This window comes from Sorex araneus, chromosome 1 (genome assembly GCF_027595985.1).
Source record: "Sorex araneus isolate mSorAra2 chromosome 1, mSorAra2.pri, whole genome shotgun sequence".
NCBI lineage: Eukaryota > Metazoa > Chordata > Mammalia > Eulipotyphla > Soricidae > Sorex > Sorex araneus.
The window spans coordinates 292,892,534-292,918,435 of record NC_073302.1 but is presented as its reverse complement, the minus strand read 5'-3'; the positions used below and the strand labels follow the sequence as shown (position 1 = coordinate 292,918,435).

General features: G+C 39.9%; 1 protein-coding gene across 1 annotated transcript in view; it reads right to left on the bottom strand.

Annotated features, from left to right (window-relative positions):
- The window catches only part of ITGBL1 (integrin subunit beta like 1), a 256,659-nt gene that overhangs the window by 99,655 nt on the left and 131,102 nt on the right, over positions 1–25,902 (bottom strand). The window contains exon 7 of the mRNA XM_004614046.3: positions 14,881–15,027. Coding sequence (XP_004614103.3) covers positions 14,881–15,027 — 147 coding nt within the window. The remainder of the gene's footprint in view (positions 1–14,880; positions 15,028–25,902) is intronic.

The window sequence follows — 25,902 nt, the reverse complement described above, 5'->3', positions numbered from 1 at the left end:
CCTTATATCCTTTGCATAGTTTACTTCAGACAATGTTCTTTTTGTAGAGACACAGGAAGACCGTTAATGCTATGATTTTATAATTTGGGAGTTAATTGACTCCAAATAATATTCACTCCTGGGCGTCTCTTTGCCTGCCTTAAGCTTCAGTTGCCCTTAGTTTCTAGCATCCCAAAGCAGGGTTCCGACAAGCTGTGAGCTACGAAACGAAATGGCATTGAATGGAAATAATACTTAAGTTAAGAGCACGATCATGGACAAATTCTGCCCTGACTCAAAGACAAACAACTGGACAAGGTTACTGCTAGGCTTAGGAAGGGCTGAGCACTTAGTAGTTTGGGATCTATAGTGAGATATCCCCAGGAGAGCCACCCTATATGCTTAATGATTCTGTGTCCATACAAAATGACTAGAAAGTTTATTAAGCAAGTAAATCTAAGGTGATTGTTTATGGACTAAGGAAAGAAGAAGTTTGTCCTTAAATGAAATTCCACCCTTGAGTGGATCTCCTAGCAGGAGACCTGTGTCTTAGAAGAGCTTCGGAGAGGCAGGGCTTTTCAAATATTGATTGTGCTATCTGACCTAGGGGTGTTGCTCCCCCAACCTTTGGAAGTTGGGCTCTAGACTAAGGCTGTGGGATGGAGTGCTGAGAGACTGGAGATGGGAATGAGGGCAGAGCGAGACTGGAATGGGTGCTCAGTGAGACTGGAGCAGGCATTCAGGGAGACAGTAAACGGCGGGACAGAGATTGGAAAAAATGGCAACTGATCACCAACCAGCTGGCAGCCCTGTTCCACCCTCCATGTGTCTGTTGGCGGCAGCAGCAGGCAGGGGCTAGGAAGTGACTCAGGGCCACTTAAGGCACATGGCGGGTGAGAGCCCGTGCCACCACTGGCTGCTTGTGTATTTTGTGATTACACAGAACTTTTATCCGGATTTCCACTCATTCTATAAAAGAAGTTCAGCAACACATTCTCATGACTTAGTATATGAAACAGCTTTGCATTTGGACCCTCTTTTCACTCCAAACTTAAACCTGTACAACACATTAAGAAAAAAAAAGAGGAAGATAAGTCCAATTGAAAGCTATAAATGCACTAAATACCACCCAGTATTTCTATATTTGATAATGATTTGATGACTTATTTTAAATCATCAAACTGCACAGCATAAAATTAAAGCTCAGCTTACATAAAATAAGTTTTTTAATAATCGATTGTGACATCTGTCCAAACGCACTGTGCTTTTGATGTAGTGGTTTCTAAATCACTGTCACCCTTTGTTAATCTTATGTAGATCTTTTAGAATCAGGGGCAAGAAGCTGTGTACCTGATCTTCAAAACATATTGGAAGGTAAGTGCAAATTATTTGTGCCATATTAAGTGCTTCTCTTTGATCTTATATCCAACCACAAATCAGAGTTTATGAATTTCAAGCTAAGACTCCCTGATATAGATTTCAAAAAAAAACCTCTCATTACAACATCAATTATTGTGGTCTGAGAAATTAAGAAATATATCACAGAGAAGTTCTCATAGAACAATCCACAAAAGGTGGAAAGAAGGTGCAAAGCATTTGAGCAACTGAGTCCTAAAGAAGGACATTTTGGAGAAGGAGATATATCCCCCGCATTTCTATTCAAATGCTTCATACTTACACGGGAGAAATGTGTATAAGAGGAGGCCCTTACTCTCAACTCAGATATCCAAGACCATGGGAGGAATACTTCTCTAACAAACCTACCATTTTCCTTCACATTTCTGTGCCACATAACAATATTTCCCACCTGCAGCCTGTGAACTTCCCCACAATTCCCAGCCTTTCCCCAAGCCCCCTCTCACAGCTTCCTTCCCTACTCAACAGAGCACCAGGAAAAGACCCTGTACAGGATGGACGTTGTTCTGCAACTCCTAAGAACTCCCCAAAGCCCTGTTTGCTTTATGGGAAGTAGGACAAAACCAAAGCGACAGTCCTGCTCTAGGACTGAGGCCATAAAAGCCTGCTGAGCACTGATTCTTGATGTGGCTGCACCATCTACTCACCAGGGAGCTGTTAAGAGTCCCGATGCCCAGGCCACACTGCAGATAAATTAAATGAAGTGGGAGCTCAGTGTGCCACATTGGTACTTTAAAAATACTTCTTAAACAAACTGGAAGTCTCCTATCTGGATTATTTAAGGACAAAGTCCACCTGACTTGAATCTCTCCCATGGATTCTTCTCCACCGAAGTTTGAAATATTGCATAAGCCACTTCCTCTGAATTTTTTTCCAGCCATGTTCCTTCCATCCATTTCCCCTTTTCAATATCCAGGCCTAGCACAATAGGATCTCCTCAGAGAGAGTCTCTGAACCCCTTCTCTGTAGTAGCCCCCCAGTTCTGCCAATTCTTTCTGGAACACACTGTTACATCCTCCTCATTTTCTTTTACCACATGGTGAAATTGTTTTCTTATTTAACTCAACAGAAGCTGTAGAAGAGCTCCAACATTTGCTATCTTATTTATTAGTCTATCCACAGTACCTAGACAGGCTCTATCTTGTGGCTAGTAAGAAAAATAAATTGGACCAAAGAATGAATGAATACTAATATTGTTTTCCCCATTAAAGCCTGTCTTCACGTATATTTGCCATACAATAGCATATTAGTTTTCAAACTAATAAAGTAATTTTATACACCATCTTAATTGACCCTCACAGTAGCATTTTAGAGCAAATAATAGGGATTATATTATATTTTTACATATGACAAAACTGAAGATCCATAAAACCAGAAAAAAAAATCGTTCCAGTCATGCACTGTCAATAAGTGATGTACCCACTGGCCAGAGAGTTGCACAGGTCACAATCACAAGCCACTTCTTTGATGTGTGTCCCTTCAGTGACACACATTTAGGGGCCAGAAACTATGTAGCTTATCTTCATAACATATTGAACATAAATGAAATATATGTGTGTTATGTTAAGAGATTCCCATTGATTTTATATTCAATCACAAATTAGAGTTTGCATGAACTATTAAAAACTAACTGCTAACTCCGTATGTGCTGAGAAGAAGCACCATAACAGTCATGTGGGTGAACCTCCTTACCCAAACAGGAAGTTGGCATCCATGGATGGTTTTCCCAGGGATCATAACAGCAAAGCATGGAAGCAGCAGCTGAAAGGAGGGTTGAGTTATGCTGGCAGACCTGCCAGACACAACCTCGCACCACCACAAGAATTCAGACCCACCAAAACATCAAAGGCTCATTCATGGATAATCCTCAGGTCAGGACTTCTCCGAAGTGGAATCAGAAGAGTACATCTAAACTGGAGCATCACATCATAGTCCTATCAGGTAGCAAGGAGGCTGTCAGGACAGTGATATTCATATCAAAAGGATTCAGAAACCAACTCAGAGAAGCTCCCAGTGGAGCAATGGATTACGAGACAGCAAATGTCAAGTTCATTGCTGACCTGGGAAAAGATCAAAATCTTAAAATCAAAGAATGGTCTCTACTGAGGGTGTATCACTTTCAACCCACTGTAAAGCTGTAAGTTGAACCAGCACTATCAGTAGCCCGAAGTCATCTGTGCTCAATCTGCTTGTATCTGTTAAGAATCCTTTTAAATCTATTCCTCAAAAGAGGACCTCAGAAAGAAATCCAGAGGAACTGATGATTATAAATGGTTTAACATTCCTGTAAAGGACTTTATATTTGACTTCAAATACTTGCTGTTACATCCTTGGGATGGTTCAAACCTTAAACAACTATACTCTGACAGACTTATTTGGTTCTATTTACGAATATCCATATGGACTGGATATTGTGAACAACCAGTAAGACTAAATTATGTAGGAACTTAAAAAATTCGCCAAGGAATCCTCCCTTTCCTCCGTCCCTCTATCTAAATCAAAGATGTCTCTTAAGAAATCATTGTTTATGAAAAATGAAACTCTTATCCAGTTTAGCTGCTTTAATCCAAAGAAAAGGATGCCACAACTGAAAAATATATTACTCCATACCAAAATAGGTACTTAATATGAAACAGAATCTAGAAGAACGACCGGGCCAGTCACAGACTCTCACTGGTAGTGATCAGCTCTGTCTAGTTAGCTAAAAGGCACAGAGCTTGGAAGAGTAAGCATAGCATCTAACAAAGCAAATAAACCGAAACTCAAAATAGTGTCACTTACTGCAGAGATAGATAAAGGAGAGGAGAAAGAACTTGAAGCAAAGACTTTGGTTCACATGCCCCGTCAAGTATAGCCCCATCTGTGTTAGGGCAATTCTCCTATTATCTTAATCCAGCGCCTTGCTTTGCTGTGTCACTTCCTTTGCCATGCAGGTGCACGCCCAGCATCACTCAGGGATTATTCCTGGCACTGTGCTCAGGGATCACTCCTGGCAGATCTCAGGGACCATAGCAGTGCTGGAGATAAAACCAGGGTCATGGGGACAAAGGGATAAGACAGTGGCTAAGGATTGCGCTCAGCAGACCCGGGTTCCATCTCCAGAAGACCATATGGGCCCCCAAGTCAGCCAAGAGAGACCCCTGAGGGCAGAGCCAAGAGTAACTTTTGAGCATTGCTGGGTGTCCAAACAAACAAAACAAATAAACCCTCCCAGGGTCAGCTGCACCAAGGTAATCATATTAAACCCGATTCTATCTCTCTGATGCCCACCTTTGCAATTTAAAAGATATATACACACACATACTTACCCAAGACAGATTACATGTCCTTCAAATAATAATCTAACTCCTACAGTTGTCATTTTACTGTTTGGCTAATACCAAAATAACCTGATAAAATAACGACTATAGATATGTGTTTGTATTCTAATACTCTGCCAGAAGATATGCAAACATGATTTGAGGTACAGGAAGGAGGAAAGGGGGCACATAATACGCTGCTCACAATGTTAGGCTTATCCATGGGAAGATCTGGATGTTGCTTATTTTCATTTCATCTCATTAAACTTCATATTTGAGCAATGACATAATGAAGTAGGTACTAAGGTTTATCTGGCATTCCTTTGGCTAGGTTCTAGAGTATTTATAACTCACATAATTACCACATGTATCCTTTGCACTGGGCTGGAGTGACAGCACAGTGGGTAGGGCATTTGCCTTGCACGCGGCCGACCCAGGTTCAATTCCTCCGTCCCTCTCAGAGAGCCCAACAAGCTACTGAGAGTATCTCTCCCGCATGGCAGAGCCTGGCAAGCTACCCGTGACATGTTCCATATGCCAAAAACAGTAACAACAAGTCTCACAGTAGAGATATTACTGGTGCCCGCTCAAGCAAATGGATGAGCAATGGGATGACAGTGACAGTGACAGTGACAGTGATCCTTTGTACTAACAATTGATCCCACGATACAATTATGAAAATAAGAATTCTGCAAAGCCTAATCTGCCTCAAACCGTCACAAGGAAAAGAGGCCTGGGAGATGGAGAGGCCATGTCCCACCATTGATTCATTTCTTTTTTTTTTTTTTTTTTTTTTTTTTTTTTTTTTAAAGAAATATTTTATTGAACCACCGTGAAAACAAAAAAAATACAAAGCTTTCAGGTTTAAGTCACAGTCAAATACTGATTAAACCACCATCCCTTCACCAGTGCACCCGTTCCACCACCAAGACCCCCAATACACCCCCCTCCCACCCCACCCCCATCTAAGTAGTTGATGATATTCCCATTATTCTCTCTATATATTGAGTACATTTCATATTTCCATACAGAACTCACTATTGTTGATTGGAAATTTTCCCCAACAATCAGGCCTGCTGAATAAGCATCATCTAATAATTTCTCTTCCTTGGTAAAAGTGAAGACTTTGAGCCCGCGCGGCCGCGATAGCGGCCACGCGGTTTTGGGTTTCTAATACTTTAGCTCAGTTCACAGTCAAAATGGATGGCTGCAAGAATCTGCTCTGGTGCCAAAATGGGTTAGGAGACCTCAGGATCACAGTCAGTAGGCGGGAGGCTCTGCTTCTCGTGCCGCGGCTCTTGGTGATTCATTTCTTATAAGTCATCAGAAGTATATTGATCAGGCAAGGGATGTGACTTGATAATGTTTGTATGAGACCCTGAATTCTATCTGAAGATGCATTCTGAGGACAAACACACACACACACACATACACACACAGAGGGAAATATTTTATGCTCCATACAAAAGTTATTCTCTTGTTAATTCAATGCTTCTCTCCATGTTTTTCCTCTTTCTAATATGCATTTTTTCCAAATAACTATCCAATGTTGCTTATTCTTACTTACTCAACTTAGCCTCAGTCCTTTAATTTACAAACATTTGAAAAACAATATCTTCTTTCTCTGACTTTTAAGACATTCAGTAGCATCTCCCAATACGTTGGTCATATTTATCACAAATGTTTAATGTATCAATAAACTCTTTCTGCAAAGGACTAGGTGGCAAATATATTTGTCCTTGTGTGCTCCACACTCAGCAGTAACTCTTCAACTCCACCTTTAGAGCAAGTAAGCAACCCTGGGTAAGCAAATGAGAGTAACTCTGTGCCAATAAAAATTTATTTATAAAAGCAGAAACCAGGTATGTGAAGTTTACTCTCCTGGTTGACACTGAGATACCTGGTTAAGCTGATCAAAAGAATTATTAGATTGATTAAATTTGGCAAACAAAACTAATGAAAATATTATGGATAAGTTAGTTCTGTATTATCGTATTAATGAAGTTCAAAGACATCTATTTTGCAAACATAATACAAATCAACTTAATCAGTTTTGAATTACATCTTAAATACACAAAGAAGGAACAATAGCACATGATAAGTTACGTGACCCTTAAGTCCAGACAAAGAGATAATATTCTGTCCAGTTGGTTTTCTACTGAAAGGTCTGACTATAATAAAAATTTAAATTAACAAAGAAATAAAAAGAAAGTTTGTAGAGTATATCACTCTACAAAGTATAAAGTATAGGACTGATCACCGAGCCAGATTGTTTTCTACTAAGAATATCTGTTGATATTAAATAAAATTGAGTAAAATTTTTGAGACCTGACTGCATCTTTCACTCTGTATTTAGCATTTTAATAGAAATAAATATATAATCACAGTACCAAAATTGTCAGAGTTGTCGCAATTCCATTTTAAGGTCACATAGAGAAATTGGGATTAAATTCATGTCCAATTTTCTATTTTTATCTCAAATAGATTTTGACAATATTTGTTGCAGCTTTTACCAGAAGTTTTCTTAGCCAAATGATTCCACTGGTTTTCAATTTGCCACTAAAAATCATGCAAGCAATAATAAAAAATAGTCTATTTTTATTATAGATTTTTATTATAGATAGATTCCATTTCTATCTTTGACATAAAATTGTGGGGTCATATGGAAGCTCAATTTTAGTTTTTGAAGGACTGTCTATATTGTTTTCCAAAAAGGCTGAACCAGTCTGGAGGCATTCCCACCAACAGTGAAAGAGTGTCCCTTTTTTCCCACATCCACACTAGCACTGGTTGCTTTTGTTCTTTTGAATATGTGCCAGTCTTTGTAGTGTGAGATGTTATCTCATTGTTGTTTTGATTTGCATCTCCCTGATGACTAGCTATGTGGAGCATTTTTTTTTTGCTTTTTTGGGGTCACACCTGGTGATGCACAGGGGTCACTCCTGGCTCTGCACTCAGAAATTACCCCTGGCCGTCCTCAGGGGACCATATGGGATGCTAGGATTTGAACCCGGGTCGGCCCCGTGCAAGGCAAACACCCTACCCGCTGTGCTATCTCTCCAGCCCCATTTTTTTTATGTGCCTTTTGGCCCTTTGCATTTCTGTTTTGAAGAAGCTTCTGTTCATTTCTTCTCCCCATTTTTTTGGATAGGGTTGGAGGTTTTTTTCTTATATAATTCTACTAGGGTAGTATGTATCCTGGATATTAATCCCTTAGCAGATGGATATTGGGTAAATATTCTTTCCCATTCTGTGGGCTCTTTTTCTTTCTCTCTCTTTTGGCCACTGTTTCTTTTGAAGTGCAGAAGCTTCTTAGTTTGATGTAGTCCCATTTGTTTATGTTTGTTTCCACTTGCTTGGTCAGTGGTGTTTCACCCTTAAAGATGCTTTTAGCTTCAATGTCATGAAGGGTTCTGCCTACATTTTCCTCTTTGTACCTTATGGATTCATGTCTGATACTGAGGTCTTTAATCCAGTTTGATCTGACTTTTGTGCCTGGAACTAGACAGAGGTCAGAGTTAAATTTTTTGCAGGTAGCCATCCAGTTTTCCCATCACCTCTTGTTGAAGAGAGAAAAAACATAATTTAATGCAGGTCTCTCCCAGGGCCCTTGAGGGCTGTTGGAAGGCCAACCAGTCAGGGCACTGAGAATAGAGTATCTCCTAATCCCATTTGTTCTCTCCAGATAATGCCAGAAGAATATGTTGAGTTGCCCTGTCATTTGCAAGCTGTGCATTGCATACTGCAGTTAACTGATAATAAGCTATCTAATGAGGCTAGTAAATGTATTTTTCAAAAATATAATCAAAATTTTAATAGGTGAGAGAGTGCTTAGATTAAAATGCTTGGATATCTGCCCTCAACTAATTTTGAAGTCCACAGCACCACTTTAATAACTGTTGGATTGTGTTATGTAGCATATCCCTAGCACTTAGTGAGTTTATGCAACTGTAACTATAGGCCCATTAAAAATAAATCCTCCCTTAACCCTGCCTCTAACCCCTGACAAAGAGGTAGAAACTTCATTTCTTAATTTCTACCAGCTGAACTATGTTAGATACTTATTTTTAGCATTCTTACCACATGTAGGCAAAACATAACAAACAGACACAAGGGCGTTTTGGGAGGTGAATATGTTTATTACCTTGATAGAGTCTGGCATTCGTCGAAGTGTGTACGCTGTTAGTGCAGATTTTGCATATCAATTATACTAATATAAAGCTGCAAAAATATTTCCTAATAAACATTTTTAAAAAGATCTCCTCCCAAAATATTTCAAGGCTTACAATATTTTACATATTTTCTGTATTCCAAATAATCACATTTGAATAAGAAAAGTAATTATGGTTGGGCCAGAGAGATAAACAGGGGCAGGGGGCTTGTCTTGAGTCGGGCTAACCTGCATTTTGTCTCCCAGATTGTATCACTCCTGAGCTCAGCCAGGAGTGATCCCTGAGCATAGAGTAAGCCCTAAGCACTGCTGGGTGTGACCAAAGCTGCCCCCCACCCTGCCAAAAAAAGAAAAGTAATTATCAAGTGAAAAATAGTCACACACACAAATCCCTTCAAATACATGCATTTTTTAATCCTATAAATAAAGCTAGAATGTTTATAGATGTGGCTTGTTAGCCAATAGAAGACATGAATTATGAGTTAAATTGAAAAATCTCCAGATGGTGGGAATTGAGCATGTAATTATTCTTTGAAAGTATGTTTCTAGATCAGAGAATTGAATTGGTTTGATTAATCCATTAATTAAAGGATACTAATTGATAAAAATGAGGACATTGCTTTTATTTTTTAGAAACTAAAAAATTAAATAATTAGTTTCAATTTATCATTCTCCCCCCATTCCATATCTCGCTGTGTGATTATGTGGTTATATGTGTTTAAGAGCTAAAACATATGCAATACCTCTCAGATCAAGTTTGATCAAAGAAAACCAAAGGGCAGGGAGGATAGGCAATAAAACATGTGGAATTTTAGTACCAAGGTGGTACTAAACACAGGGACTTGGACTCAAGGACAAATGAGGATCAAAGTCGCAAATATGCAAACACCATGTCTGCTTAAAGATAAGTCATTCCTTTTAATGAAGAATGAAGTCAGTGAAGGAGTTGGGTAAGTGCTAAAAGTAGCTAATGCTCAAAAGGAAAGGAGAGAAGAAGCAGTTCATTGGTTACTTAACCTATTACTAATGGTGGGCGAAGACAATTTCCACCTCTACTGGAAAAATATACTGTTACAATTTTTCTAAAGAATAAAGGGCTGAGATTTTTTTCATTGAAATGCTTTACTATATTAATATTCATATGCCTATCCAATCCATATTGAAGAGTGACTACTAAAGCACTGTCATTCATTTATTTGCTCGAGCAGGCACCAGTAACGTCTCCATTGTGAGACTTGTTGTTACTGTTTTTGACATATTGAATATGTTGCGGGGAGCTTGCCAGGCATTGATGTGTGGGCAGGATGGTCTCCAAGAGGGATGGTGGAATCGAACCCGGGTTGGCCGCATGCAAGGCAAATGCCCTACCCATTGTGCTATGGCTCCAGTCCTACAGGACTACTAAAGACTTGTGCAAATATTCTGTCCAATGAATGTAAACTTAAGACTTCTGAACTTAAATAAAACAAGAGATAATTTAGATGTCTAATAGAAGAGAATTAAATAAATCCTATTTTCCCCTTGATCAGAAATTTTTAGTAATGGGAAAATTGCCATACCATTGTTTTCCCTAGATATTATATATATATATATATATATATATATATATATATATCTGATGAAAGTTCAGTTGTGTTGATGACTATTACCTCTGGGTTTCAGTGGCATTTCTTTGGGGTTACTTGTTTGTTAGCTCATGTTGTATTTACGCTGAATTTTGTATGTGGGAGAGTGGGAGAGGAAGAAGTTTGCCTGCAATAACAAATAACACCAATAACTCAGTTGACAAAGGTCTATTCCTCACCTGTGTCACAGGCCTTGCACGCAGTTGACCTGGGTTCGATTCCTCTCTTCCCTCTCAGAGAGCCCACCAAGCTACCAGGAGTATCCCACCCACAAAGCAGAGCCTGGCAAACTACCTATGACACATTTGATATGCCAAAAACAGTAACAGCAAGTCTCACAATGGAGACGTTACTGGTGCCCGCTCGAGCAAATCGATGAATAACAGGATGACAGTGCAGTGCTACAATGTTCGGTTAAAGTCAGAGATCTCTGAAGAGAAGCTCAGTAGTAATGAAAGTTTATTTTCAAGTCAGAAAAGCTTAAAAGTAACGTGTATCCTCTGAAAAACCACTTGATATAGTGAGGGCAGAACCCTGCTAAGAAATAAGAGAAATCACTGGCTACCCCAAGGCTCCGGGTGCAGAAATCAGGGTGAGTGACTCTCTATTCACACTGACTAGGAACAAGCCAGCTATTCAATGAACAATATGGATTCTGCTCCATCCATGAGCAGCATGGGTAGAATTCACTTCCATGCACACAGCATTAACAGAAACTGAATAGAGCCTCTCTCTCTCAAAGACTTAAGGGTCAGGGGACTGGAGCGATAGCACAGCGGGGAGGGTGTTTGCCTTGCATGCGGCCGACCGGGGTTCTATTCCCAGCATCCCATATGGTCCCCTGAGCACTACCAGGGGTAATTCCTGAGTGCAGAGCCAGGAGTAACCCCTGTGCATCGCCGGGTGTGACCCAAAAAGCCAAAAAAAAAAAAAGACTTAAGGGTCACATGTAGACCTCACCAGTGGAAACAAGTAATTCAACTAGATTTCTGATGGAAAAAACAGTCCGCCATCGCCTGCCCCCGGAAATCGGCTAAGCGGATGTCCATGCGGTATATCCTGGTAAGGCCGACCCAGAGAATGTTTATCAGTCCCAGCTGGTGAGCTGCTGAGATCCCCTGGGTGAGACCAATGGGCCCGGTAATTGCTTTCCTCGTGTATGTCTCCACAGCTGCGGCTGTCATTCACGAGCTGTGAAACAAATCCTTTAAGAGGCTTCAGACTAGCCACTTGCTTGGGCGCACACAGAGCCAATGAGGTGCGGATGTAGTACTCCAACAAAATTTCTGAGCCCTGAACTGCCTGACAGAATCCTTCTCTTCATCCCTAAGACTCTTCTGCTTTGTTCTGATGCTTAGGAAATTACTTCATTCGTAGATGCTCCCACTTCTCTGCACGGAGAATAGGGAAGCTTATAGATGTGCATAGGACTTCCAAAACCTTACCTGAATCACAGAAAATAAGAAATAAAATTCTAGGTTCACATTCAACCATATTTTTCATAAACAAAATGTTAAACCGAAGCCAAGTAAGTCCATCAAGAAGTTAAAATGGCAAATCTCTAGAAGCATTGCTAGGAGAAAGAGTTGTAGGAAATAATACATGTTTGTCAGAGTTTATTAAAGATCACAATAATTGTCGGGGCTGGAGCGATAGTACAGCGGGGAGGGCATTTGCCTTGCACCGGCCGACCCAGGTTCAAATCCCAGCATCCCAGTCCCCTGAGCACCGCCAGGAGTAATTCCTGAGTGCAGAACCAGGAGTAACCCCTGTGCATCGCCAGGTGTGACCCAAAAACAAAACAAACAAAGAAAAAGATCACAATAATTGTCTTGCACTTACATTAAATTTAAAAATTACAGACAGGGGCCAGAGGATAGTACAGTGGGTAGCATGCTTACCTAGCACATGACCAATCTAGTTTGATCCCTCTATCCCATCCTGTAGAGCCCTGACAAGAGTGATCCCTGAGGGCAGAGCCAGGAGTAAGCCCTGTTCAAAGCCAAGAGTAAGGCCCCAAACCCCCAAATAAATAAGGTTCAGAAAAATTAAACTGCCAGTAAATTATTCTATCTAATTTTACTTTCTATATTTGATATATTTACTGATTTCTTCATTTTTCCATCATGCAAATGAATGTTTTTTAAGAAAGAACAAATAATAATGAGGTGAATTAATTATTCATCTTTGTAATATTTTGGGGCAGGGGCATGTCAAGATGTGCTCAGGGCTTACTCCTGGATCTGCACTCAGGGATCAGTCCAGGTGTGATTGGGGTACCATAAGGAGTGCCAGGCATCTAACCCACCAAGGTCGGTAGTACGCAAGGCAAGTGCCCTACCTGCTGTACTATCTCCCTGGCCCCAGTAAAACGGATTTACTCAAACAGTGTAAAGACATTGTTTTAGGAATTCAGATAGAACAGTGATTTTCTCTAAGGTGACTGGTGAAATAGCACAGCGGGTAGGGCATTTGCCTTGCACGTGGCTGACCCAGGTTCGAACCCTTCGTCTCTCTAGGAGAGCCTGGCAAGCTACCAAGAGTATCTCACCCACATGGCAGAGCCTGGCAAGCTCCTCGTGGCGTATTCGATATGCCAAAAACAGTAACAACAAGTCTCACAATGGAAACGTTACTGGTGCCTGCTTGAAAAAATCGATAAGCAAGGGATGACAGTGATACAGTGACTGGTAAAAGATAGGACACGCAGAAATTTTTCTGAAATAAAAAATTTCTTCTAGCTATATCCTACCCTTTTACCTACAATCTTCAGTGACAAATATCAGAATTTGTGGAATTATCTATGGTAAAATTGATATCAGAGATTGCAAATATTCTAAAGAGGGAAATCTTAAGTAAGCAAAAAGTTGATAACAAATAATGGTAAGGCTGTGGCATAATTGGAACCCCCCCACACTATGTGGGGGATGAGAGGTATGGCCTCTCTGAGTACAGATTCAAGGGACATAAGATGCAGAAATTCCACTCCTAGATAAATACCCAAGAGAAATGATGGTTGGGTCCACTGGAAGCTAATGTATGAGTGCCTGTGGAAATTTATGCTGACCAAAAAGTAGAAACAATCCAAGTGTTCTTTAACAGAGTGATAGATTGACAAATAAGGTTTATTCATACAAATAAATATTATCTAATGGAAAGGAATGAATACAGGCAACAATGTCTACCAGTATATGTCTCAAAAAAATTCTAAGTAAGGAATATGCTAAACATGAAAAAAAAGTAGACGAAAAGGCCACATATTTGATGATTGCATTGCAAAAACATCTGCAATAGGAAAATCCACAGAGACCGCAAGTAGGTTAATGGTTTGTAAGGGTTGAAGGGAGAGAAAAATGAAGCATAACTGGAAAGAAATATAATAGGATTTTCTATTGTGGTGACAAAAATATTTTTGAGATAGCAGTGACTGATTATTATGTACTTCTGAGGATAGATGAAAACCACCATCTTTAAAAGAAGGAATTCATGGGCATTAGCATTGTCTCAAAATTTCATTTAAGGATGGGATAATATCAACTGACAACAGACTCTGGGGACTGGAGTACAAACTGAGAATACAAGATTAGCTGGGGGTCTCTCAGGCATTTTGATAGTGGTGACTGTTTAAACAAAGACCATAAATTTCAACCCCATTGGGAATACATTACCTTCAGGATCATAAATTTTTCAAAATTGATTTCACAAAAAAATAAAGCTAGAACATAAAATGATATATTTCTAATCTAACATTCATAAAAAGGAAGGCCTTCTTCTTTGCCTCCCTTCATGAACAAAATGTGTAATAACTTCAATTACCACTTCCTCCAAAAACATATTTCATATTAACTTTGCCATTTTCATGGGAGAGGTGAAATTGCATTTCTTATTTTGATAAATGAAAAAGAATGGAACTAGCTTTCCTCTACATGAATTCTTCTTTCTCTTCCAATTTGTTCTCATCCGGCACCAAGGGCACACCTGAAGCTACGTGCCTTCAAAAAACAACTAAAGCTCTTGCAGAACTGTCTGTTTTGTACAATGCTTTTTCAGAAGCATCATCTTAGCACAATGCCACTGAATTTCAGAAATGTCAGTGGGCAATTATATGTTATTATTTAGAAACTTTTGGGAAAATATCCAAACTTTATTCCTTTTAATGTAGCCTTAGACAGAATAGAAATGACAATAACAGACCTCAATGCTCAAATGGACGGTGTGTGTATGTGGGTGAGTATAAAAGGAGAGGCAGAAAGAGAGAAGGTGAGATATTTCTATCTTCATTTTCAATAATGGGAACAGGAGATTAACTATAATTTGTGAAAAAAGTAGAATTCATTTGACTCATCACATAAGGGGGTGGTGGTGACAAGGCCAGAGAGACCTCACTTACCCCTTCCAGAACAGGGCAGCTCAGAGCTTCCTTGGCACTTTCGGATGCTCTCTTCCTCAGACAGCGGGCAGGAACGTGGGTGTTCACACTTTTTCCCGTACCAGCCAACTTTGCAGTCACATCTTCCACAGTTACACTGTCCGTGACCTTCACAAAGAGAGCAATAATAGAAAACTGCATCAGGAAGTCACAATTCATTTCACTGCAACAGTGAATGTGGCACATGGGTCAGAGGACTAATGAACCCAATGTAAAATATGAAGACAAATGCAAAGGCACATTTTCCCAAGTTCTTGAATATCTGATTTCTATTCACTGAGCATGCGAGGTAGAGAAGGTAAGATAAACATATCTACAGGACTATAAACCTGAATCTAGCAAAATCCAGTTGCATGACATTGCACCGGTCTTTTGGGGTCAAAGAGAATGTTTGACGGATTTAGCAGTTAATGTATGTGGACAAAAACTTTCAGGAAGAGGAGAATTAGCTTTGAAATAAGAGTGATAATACAGCAGGTAGGGAACTTGCCTTACACACAGTCAACTCAGGTTTGATTTTCAGCACCACTTATGAACCCCTGAGCATGCCAGAATTTATCCCTGAGTACAGAGCCAGAAATAAGCTCTGGTTACCATTGGGTGTGGCTCCAAAACTAAACCAAGCAACCAATAAACAAAAGATAGGATCTTACCTACCAGAGTTGCCCATACTTAATACTCCTTACTCTTTCAATACACACTGCCTGTCAAGCCTAGGTACCCATGGCCAAACACCATATATGTGAAGTTCACAGTTCTTTTAAATTAATTTTATTTATACAAGAGAGGGGAAAAATAAATAAATTTTTCTTACTCAAAGGAAAAATTTGGACTCAGAATCCATTAAAAAAAGCCAGCATATCAGGATTATTGCCAACATAGAGCAAATGCCAGCCTATGATATCCATCAAAGTAGGCTCAAATTCAGATTCTGTAGCCTATAGAGTAGGTCTGTAGAGTACCATTAAATGACAATTTCTTTGAAATTTAGTTTCATCCTTTAAAACAAGGTAATACATGCTTTACTCACATTTATCGGGAAATGTCTTATATATTTAAAATAAAAGTGCTTTGTTGTAATATTTATTCATTTGAGTTTATATATGTAGATAATAAATTTGAGTATTTGTTCAGAGATTCTCTTGCCCAAATACCTGACTGTCTTCCCCGGGGCCCCTCGGAGGAGATAGGCTCCAGCTTCCCTCCCCACCCCGAGCAGAGCTCCCGGCGGCCGAAGACCACGGGAACCTAGCTACAGCCATGCTGGAGGCTCCTCTCTACACAATCGGACAGGCCTCACGCATGAAGGTACTGGCAGAGGAACCCAGGTATGTGTAATCCTATCAACGACCAACATCCAGAGACTTAAACGCAAGCTCCCAGAAGCATATTTTGTAGCCTACTTCTCCCTCTGGGAGAAACTGGTAAGCTTCTGGGAATTTCCTGCCCACATGGGACAGGCTTGCAAGCTTCCCATGTGTATTCATATGCTAAATCCAGTAACAAGCTGGATCTCATTCCCCTGACCCTGAAAGAGCCTCCAGTGTGACATCGTTGGGAGGGCAGAGTTGAGAGAGACTTCTAAGATCTCAGGGAAAGGAAGAATAGAGAGGTTACTGAGCCTGCTCGAGAAATTGATGATTAACGGGATTTCGTGATTCAGGATTCATGAGAAAATAAATAAAAGTGAAGTAAGCTTAAATGAACTCCTCTTAAATACTAACAAACAATGACATATTAATTATTTTAGATGTAAAATAAAGGAATTCTGTATCTTCTGTAAAGAATAGGAATTCAAAATTTTAAAAGAAACAGAACCACACATTCTTTTAGTAAATCCAATACAACTGTACTAGGAAAAAATGTCATGTTATTTTTCCTTGCTATGTGATATAAATATATGTCATACAACGCAGGGATTAGTCTTCAATCAAGACTGGTCCATTCTGTCAACATTCTGTGAGATCTGGTTCTGAATAGTAGGATAAATCATGTTGCCTACTGGGAGCTTTCTGTCATTCTCCTTGTTCTTTACAGAACCAATCATGAAACCTTGGTCTATGGAGGGTGAGATGTCAGGTGTTAGACTAAGGTTCCAAACATTTCAGGTTTAACATTGAACTGACCTTCCTCTCCCACAGGCAGCTTAGTTAATTAAGTTATACCCAAGCAGTGCTCCTGAGGCACACTAGTTCAAAGGGGCATTCCCAATCCTCTGTTTACCCTTAACCTCTCCTTTGTCGTCTTCTTCCCCTATCTGTTAGTAAAAATATCTCCAGATCAGACACTGGAACTTGTAAACTCAAGCCTTCTGAGGGCTCTAGCTGGATATATAAGAAAGTGAAATATTGCTTTTCTCTTTTCTTTATTTCCTCTGTATAGTTTATTTTAGAGGAGCGTCCTTTTTGTATAGATACAGGAAGAAAGTAAATGCTATGCTTTTGTAACATAGGAGTTAATTGCCTCCAAATCATATTTACTCTTGGGCATTTGTCATATTTACTTAACTTAAGCCTCAGTTGCCCTTAGATTGACCTTAGTTCCTAAGATCCCAAAAGGAGCATCCCACTGAGAGACTCAGATAGATCCAGGGCAAGCCGTAAGCTACCCTGGCTTCTAGAAGAGACAGCCTAAGCTCCATAAGAAGTACAATACACAATACATGAAACAAACTCTGCCATGCTCCAAAAAGAAGTACCTGAATACGGACTCTGTTGGGGTTAGGGAAAACTAACCTGGCCTGAGGCCTGTAGTCTGAGATATATAGTGAGATATCCCCAGGAAAAGCCACCCTTTGAGCTCTTTAAACATAGTCTAGGGTATAATCTTTTACTGTCTTCATGTCAAATGACTAGAAATTTTATAAAAAAGTAAATTTAATATGACTGTTAAAATGGATGACTAGCAAAAAAAAACACAAACAAACAAAAAAAAATGGATGACTAGCAAAGGAAAGCAGAAAGCAACATGCCATTAGATGGAATTCCACTCTTGGGAGGATCTCCTAGTAGGAATCTAGAGTGCTGGAGCCCCTAGATGAGATTCTCCCGTAGGGTGGATTTCCTAGGAGAACTTCCCCTGAAGAAAGGGTTTTCCATCTCTGCATTGTTTATGTTTATGTCAATCACACCTATGAGTAATTGCTACTCCCGAAACCTTCAAGATTTCTCTATAATTAATTCTGAGAGATTTGAATAAGCAGTCACTGATTACCAACCACTAGTTACCAGCTTTTTACACCCCTGTGTTTTTGTATGTCGGCCAAGGAAACAGTCAAGGAAACAGTCCTCAGCCCTGAATGCACCAGTGGATGCTGGTCACCACAGGAGGGTGACTCTGATAACAAAAGCGAGATGTCAGGGATCATTAAATCCAAATCACTCATTTAACACGATATTTAATTCAACATGAATTTATTGAGCACCAACTATATATAATTTAGTTTGTACAACAAATTGCATTCATCATTCATGCTTTTTTTTTTAATTAAATCACCGTGAGAACAGTTACAAAGCTTTCAGGATCAAATCTCAGCCATACAATGATCAAACAACCATCCCTTCACCAGTGCATATGTTCCACCACCAAGAATCCCAGCATACCCCCCTCCCACTCCCCCCTGTCTATGTGGCAAATGATTTTCACTTTATTCTCTCTTTACTTTGATTACATTCAATTTTCGACAGGAAACCCGCTATTATTATTTGGAGTTTTTCCCTAACATCCAGACCTGTCAAAATGGCATCATTAGATCATATGTTTTCTATTGCTGATAACAAAGAGCATATGATGTTGCATGGTCGCGAAAGTGGCCGCCCAGTTTTGGGATTCTGGTACTTTAGTAATTAAGTCCAGAGGTATCTCTGCCCACAGGCGCTGCATTCCAAGATTGGTTTGTGTGCCTCTGGGATCATGGCTGTTCAGGAGCGGAGGAGCCGTTTGTGGGTGGCCACTCAGGGTCTCGTCTGGGCAGGGAGCAGGGCCAGTTCTGCCCCTCTGATCACAAGATTCCCCATGCATCCCATCACTGCAAGCTCCTACCTCTCTGTCCCATTGGCGTTGAAAGATGGCGGTCACCATGCTGCCACAAAGGGGGAAAGGCCAAGGGACAAAAACCCTTCCCCTCCCAGGGCTGCACAGGGCTGTAGCTTAGTTCACAGTCCAGGAGTATATCTGCCAGCAGCCACAGCTTTCCGAGATTGGGTTCTGTGCCTCTGGGATAAAGGCCGCTTAGGGGTGGAGAAGCCATTCCTGAGTAGTTTTTGTATATCAGGAAAGGTCGTGCGGCCCCATAAGTGACCATATGGTTTGGAGAAAAAGTACCAGTCCCCACATACTGGAACCATGTTAGTAGAAGCTCAGTGTCACCAGGACACCATTTGGAGAAGGCGGGGAGACTGCACCTTCTCCATCTAGGGCGCCCAGGTGTTGTCGGCCTGGTCTGGGGTCCGGAGCATTCTCCAGCTTGTGGTGCTCACTGGCCAGGATTATTCACTGCTCTCATCATTCATACTTTGCCCGAGAATACATATCTTTCCTTGATGTATTTTATATTATCTCAGATGGATTTACAGATACTATTCTGTGCATCTCTCTCTCTCCCTCTCTCTCTCTCTCTCTCTCTCTCTCTCTCTCTCTCTCTCTCTCTCTCTCTCTCTCTCTCTCTCTCTCTCTCTCTCTCTCTCTCTCTCTGGCACAGTCAGAAGTGCCCAGGGATTATTTGTGACTCTTTGTGCTCAAGAGTCATGCCTGGTGGAGCTTGGGGGACCTCATGGGCTGCAGGGGATTGAGTTCAACTTGGTCACATGCAAAGCAAATCTCCGACTCACTGTCCTATAGCTCTGGCACATTCCGTGCATCTCTGTTTTGATCTTCCATTTACTGGGAAAAAAAATTCTATAACCTCTCAGTATCTGCATTGCAAACCATAATTCCCCAAAAAAGAGAAGAACGGATAGACAGACAGACAGATAGACAGACAGAAGAAAACTGTTTGATATAGAGGTAGGTTGTGTGGGAGGGTGGTGGGAAGTAAAATGTGGACATTTGTGGTGGGAAATGTACACTGGTATTGGAACATTGTATGGCTGAAACCTGATCATGAACAGCTTTGTAACTGTGAATCTTATGGTGATTCAATTTAAGATTAAAAATACAAGAAAAAGAATCAAACATAATGGTGCCTAAAAAAATCTTTTAAAAAGAAAAGACATTTATGATTATTATTGAATAACCTTGTGAAATGATGGCTGAAATCTTCAAATTAGAAACATTTTAAATAGCTCACATTTCTTAGAAATTATATTTCAGAGATGGTTGGATTCTGTGGCTTTTAACCATTTAACTCAGCTTAAAATTATATAACCCTTCTTCTCAACCCTGTGCCATTTTGAGGGGATGTTTGCAAACAGAGCCACATTCAAAGGTATAGATACGTACTGTTTTTAAAACACGTTGTAGCATTTTAATTCTGCTGTTTCACTGGCGCCAGTGGCTTTGAAATGTTGAAGACAAGAGGTGTCATTCCAAGGACACTCGTGTCTGCCCCAGGATCTCACAGAGTACAGAAGGGGCTGCTGTTTGTGGAAGACTTGTTGACACGGGAACGATGAAACAGAAAAACAGATGTAGCATAAAAGGGAAAGAAGCTTTCTGAAATTTAACTCCTGAAAGCTAAAAATAGCTGTGGAGACTGAAAGAAGACATGCAGTAGACAAAGAAGCTAGAAAACCTCAACCAAACAGAAGGATGACACTGGTCACTGCAGCTGCCCCAAATTCAAAGGCAAGGAGGATGCCCAGCACGAGGGTTCCAATCCCCAGACAGAATGAAGCTGAGCACTGGTAGGGGAGCCTAGTGTTGGCAGAACTCCCTCAAGTTCTACAATTGGAGCACAAATTTAGAAGGGTGTTACTCTCTAATAGTAATTTATTCACATATCAATATTTAACTTTTTTCAGGGTACTTATTATTGCGGGCTGGAGCTATTGCTAACGCACAGCGTTTGGGCGTTCGCCTTTCACATGGCGGCCAACCCGAGTTTGATTCCCCCGCCCCTCTCAGAGAGCCCAGCAAGCTACCGAGAGTATCGAGCCTGTGTGGCAGAGCCTGGTAAGCTACCCGTGCATATTGGATATGCCAAAAACAGTAACAATAAGTCTCTCAATGAGAGACATTACTGGTGCCCGCTCGAACAATTGGATGAGCAACAGTGACAGTGACAGTGACCTATTATTGCTATCAGGGCAGTCATATAAATGTAGATAACTATACAACTAGCTTGTGTAACTTAAATTTGCATAATTTTATGAGCAAATACATCACAATTTTAAACATTTGGGGGGTAAAACCTATGAGAGTAGTCAGAAGTTGAAGCCACTCACAAGAGACTTTATGGTTGTAATGTGACCTAAGAACAACTGAAAAAATAAAAGTCAGCTTTACTCTGGATACATTTACAAGTGTTTAAGACACACAGCTGCCTTTGATCCAGAAAAAGAAATTTCTGAATAACTTTCACTTTTATACCCCCTATTCACTTCCTGTTTTCTTCTCATTCTGGTTTACTCAGCTTTTCATTTCTATGTTTATTTACCTCCAATAATTACTGCACCTTCACATTTCTCTTTGCTCATCTGTAATCACTCGGCAGACCTGGGGTGGTTAAGACCTTGCTCCTCTCTTCCCTGTGCGTCTCATCTCAATGCGATCTTCTCTGAGAACACGCTGCTGATTTACGCTTCAGCTCCCTGCATGGTGAGTCCCAAGCATGGCCGGGCATGTGATAAACAACATGACTCTGTGTATGATGATTCCTATCTTCCTATATTTTTAATCAGTTTTTAAATTGATTTTCATTTAAAACAATTATTTTAGGCACTGTAGTTTATAAACTGTTAATGGTAAAGGTTTATGCATAAAACACTACGCTACCACACCCTGCACCAGATTGTCCGCTTCCTTCTGTCACTGTCCCAGCGTCCATTTCCTGCCTACCCCAGCGCCCCATAGAAGCTTTCTACTGAACTGGTTTTCTGTTTTTATTGCCTTTGGACATCAGTTATTCCCTAATAGGTTTCTTTATACCCCACATAGGAGAGAGATCCTGAGCCTGCTCCTCTTCCTTCTAATTTCACTTAGTATGATTTTTCTCTATAACCATCCATGTAGCAGCAAATTAAATTATTACATCTTTTCTCATAGCTGAGTTGTGTCTGTTTGTGTGTGTATGTCTGTGTGTGTGTAGTGTGATAGTTTCTTTATCCAGTCGTTTGTTCTTGGACATTTGGATTTCCAGATTTTCACCACTGCGAATCGTGCTGCAATGAACATAACAGCATAAATGTCTTTTCTATATACAGTTTTTGGGCCCTTGGAGTAGATGCCAAGAAGCGGAGTTGCTGGATCACGTGGAAATTCAATTCCTTTTTGAGAAGTGCCTGTATTACTTTCTTGAAAGGCTCTACCAATAGACGTTCCTACCAGCGGTGATGACAGGATGAGGGTCTCTTTTCCCCAGATCCATGCCAAGACTACTTTCTTTTGTTGTCTGTGAGGTGTGCTAGTCTCTCTGGGGTGATATTTTTTGGTTGTTATTTGATATTTGTTATTTGATATTTTTTGGTTGTTATTTTTGGTGATATTTTTTGGTTGTTTTGTTTTGCATTTTCCCGATGACAAGTAATGAAGTGCACTTTTTCATGTGTCTGCTGATCATCTGTATGTCTTCTATGAGGAAGTTTCTGTTCATTTCTTATAAACCCCGTTATAAATTGGGGTTTGTCATATTTTTTTGTAAAGTTCTATCAGGGCTTTATAGATCTTGGAAGAAGCACTTTATCACATGAGTTAAAATTTTTATTTTATTATTTTATTTCTGAGAGAGAAATTTTATTTCTGGAGCGATAGCGCAGCGGGTGAGGTGTTCGTCTTGCACAGGGCTGACCTGAGTTCGATTCCTCCACCCCTTTCGGAAAGTCCAGAAAGCTATGGAAAGCTCCCCGTGGCGAATTTGATATGCCAAAAACAGTAACAAGTCTCACAATGGAGATGTTACTGGTGTGCCGTGCCTGCTCGAGCACACTGAGGAGCAAAGGGATGACAGTGACAGTGACATCATTTTATTTTCAGGGGCGTTTAGTATAATACACCCTGTTTGCTTATCTTTGCCCAGACTAATCCCTGATCACAGAGCCAGAAGCAAGCTCTGAACACCCCTCCTCCCCAAATAGGAGAGTATCAAAGTGGAAGCATCATATAATGCAAGAGAATCTTTGCTCCTCAGAAAACATTTATCTCTTCTTCAGGGTGTCATCATGAGTCAACATCAATTGGGCATGTTCAAGCTCAGGGGAAAAAAATAAAGGGTTTTTAACATATGAATGGCATAGGTAGACAATTTATAAAGAAAAAACCCTGAGCATTGTGACTGTATGACAAACATTTTAAATGATAAAATAGTGGATGTAAGATATTTTCCAAATATCTGATCCTTTGTAAAAAGTAGAAATGCCTAAGTTAAAAATCATGGGGCTGGAGCGATAGCACAGTGGTAGGGCATTTGCCTTGCACTCGGCCAACTCGGGTTCCATTCCCAGCATCCCAAAGGGTCACTTGAGCACCGCCAGGAGTAATTCCTGAGCGCATGAGCACAGATCCAGGAGTAATCCCTGTGCATGGATGGGTGTGACCCAAAAAGAAAAAAAAATCCTAATGAAGATCATACAAGATACAAATGTAAAAGTAATAAAGATTTGAATAATTTTAGTGTCAGGATGAAAATTAGTATTGGTAGCAGCATTGCCAAATTTAAGTACTTATTAGAGATTAATTGGAGAGTTAAAACATAAACATAACTTTTGCCTGATAATGGAAAATGTTGTCCTTTGTCTCTTAATAATTCAGTCATTGCTGTTAAATATATTTTAGAATGTTATGGTTCCTACTTTAAATAAAAATGTACCTTCTAAAAATAAGTTTCCTTGTAATATTGCTGGGTAGTGTTGGGAAATCAGTAAGAAATTCAAGGCATTAATTTCAGACTCTGAAGCATTTCCAATGAAATGAAATTGCAAATTCTCCTGTGGACCTACTCCTTGCCCAACTCCAGCATAAAATTCATGTCACAGTGAGAAGTAAGAAGTGAGCATTTTAGAAAGACAGAATGAAGAAGGTGAAAATGCTTGGTTTCAATATATAAAGAAGAACTTAAAAAGAAATGCAATATTTTTAGCAAGAAAACCTGTTAGGGTGCCATAACCTATCATCTTGGGATTTTTTACACATTAAGCTTGAAAAAGACAAAAAAGAAGACCCAAGGAGACCTGAAACCTTGTTTTTTATGTGCTCAGAGTTGACCTTCCTGAACCTCATCTCACCTGAGCTCTAAGGTGAAAGCATGAGAGGTGAATTCTGCCTCTCTGGTTCAATGCTTCTATGCATGTTTGTCAAATCTACAAACAGATGCTGGGCCTGTCGAAGTTAATGTCTTTTTCTCTAACAAGGCTTCCTTCACATTTTGTCAGTATAAGATCAACAAAACAGAGACAGAAAAGAAAAAATATTGTTGTTTTCCCTGATACCGAACATGAGGAGAATATCCTGTAGAGAATTTGTTTCAAAGGTCCTTTGAGCACGCATTAAGCACACATGCACCAGAAAACAACAGGGTACTTGGTGTCAGTATGTAAATGGTTTCACACTTCCATCTCTGTGCCATGGTTGGGAAATTGGCAGCAAGATGCAACATCCAGAGGCATAACCCCTGTCTCAGCAGGCAGGAAGAGTAAAGGTGGCTCTGATCTTAATTCTGGACAGCAGATTTCTTTATTTTTTGAAATCACTGTGTCCTTTGAATTAAGCTACTCAACACAGAAAATATCCCTCCAGGACAAATTCAGATCTAGCTAATACAAAACATCACTCCTGTTTGAGGGAATATTTCCTTTTTATTTTTTAAATGATCCAAAGCGCTTCATGAATTTGAATGTGAAGTTTCCAAGTAGCTTCTGACCAAGTAGAATAAAATCCATCAACAAGGAAATGTTTTGGAGAATACATTCGAACAAAACAGTGCTTGTGATTAAAAAAGAATTCACTCAATATATTGATTTTCCTTTCAGGAAAACGCAAACTGAATATACTTCATCACTTCTTTCAGTTTATTTTGATAATCCAAAATGACAAATTTTCCCACCTAACACGGTGCTATCAAAGGGTTCCATTTTCCAAACAAACGAGTCCATTTTCCAAACAAATGGCAATCAGAGCCAGAGGGAGCCTTGTATTATTTTCATCATTTGGTTGAAATGCAAGCTGGAAAGATAAAGTTTGAGGTCACACAGCAGCATATTTTTTTCCAATTATGGGATACGGGAAAATAGACCAGCCTGGTAAACAGCCATCAGGAACAAAAGGATTGTTTCAGAATCAGCACGGAAATTTAGTGAAGCAGCTTATATACCTAATGTGACCAACAGAGAAGCTGGTACTGTGGGCAGCCAACGAAAATTTCAGACTCATCTGGCCATGCTGACACAGTGTGATGTTTGAAGTATATCTGCATCTGTGTGTGAGTCATATTACCGTACGGGTGATGGATTGCATGTTTTCACACTCTCCTATGTAGAGAGTGAATAACATTATGAATGACTATAAAATTAAATAAAATCATTCTCTTTGTTTTTATATATTTCACCTGCCATACTCATGATTCAGTAGACACAATGTATTTATATTTAAACACCTGATTAAATCAATGGATGAAGTGGGCATGAATGAAAAAATGTCAATTAAATGAGTAAGCTTAAACTAATTTATCAGATTTTCCTGGGACCTGATAAGATTAACACACTCAGGATGGAAGAATGGGAGCTAAAAATAAATTGCATTTCATCTGATCCTTCTTATATGCCAGCCTTCCATAAATCACCAGGGAATCTTAACGCATATGATAACTCATGTCTCATAACACTGAGGTAGTAA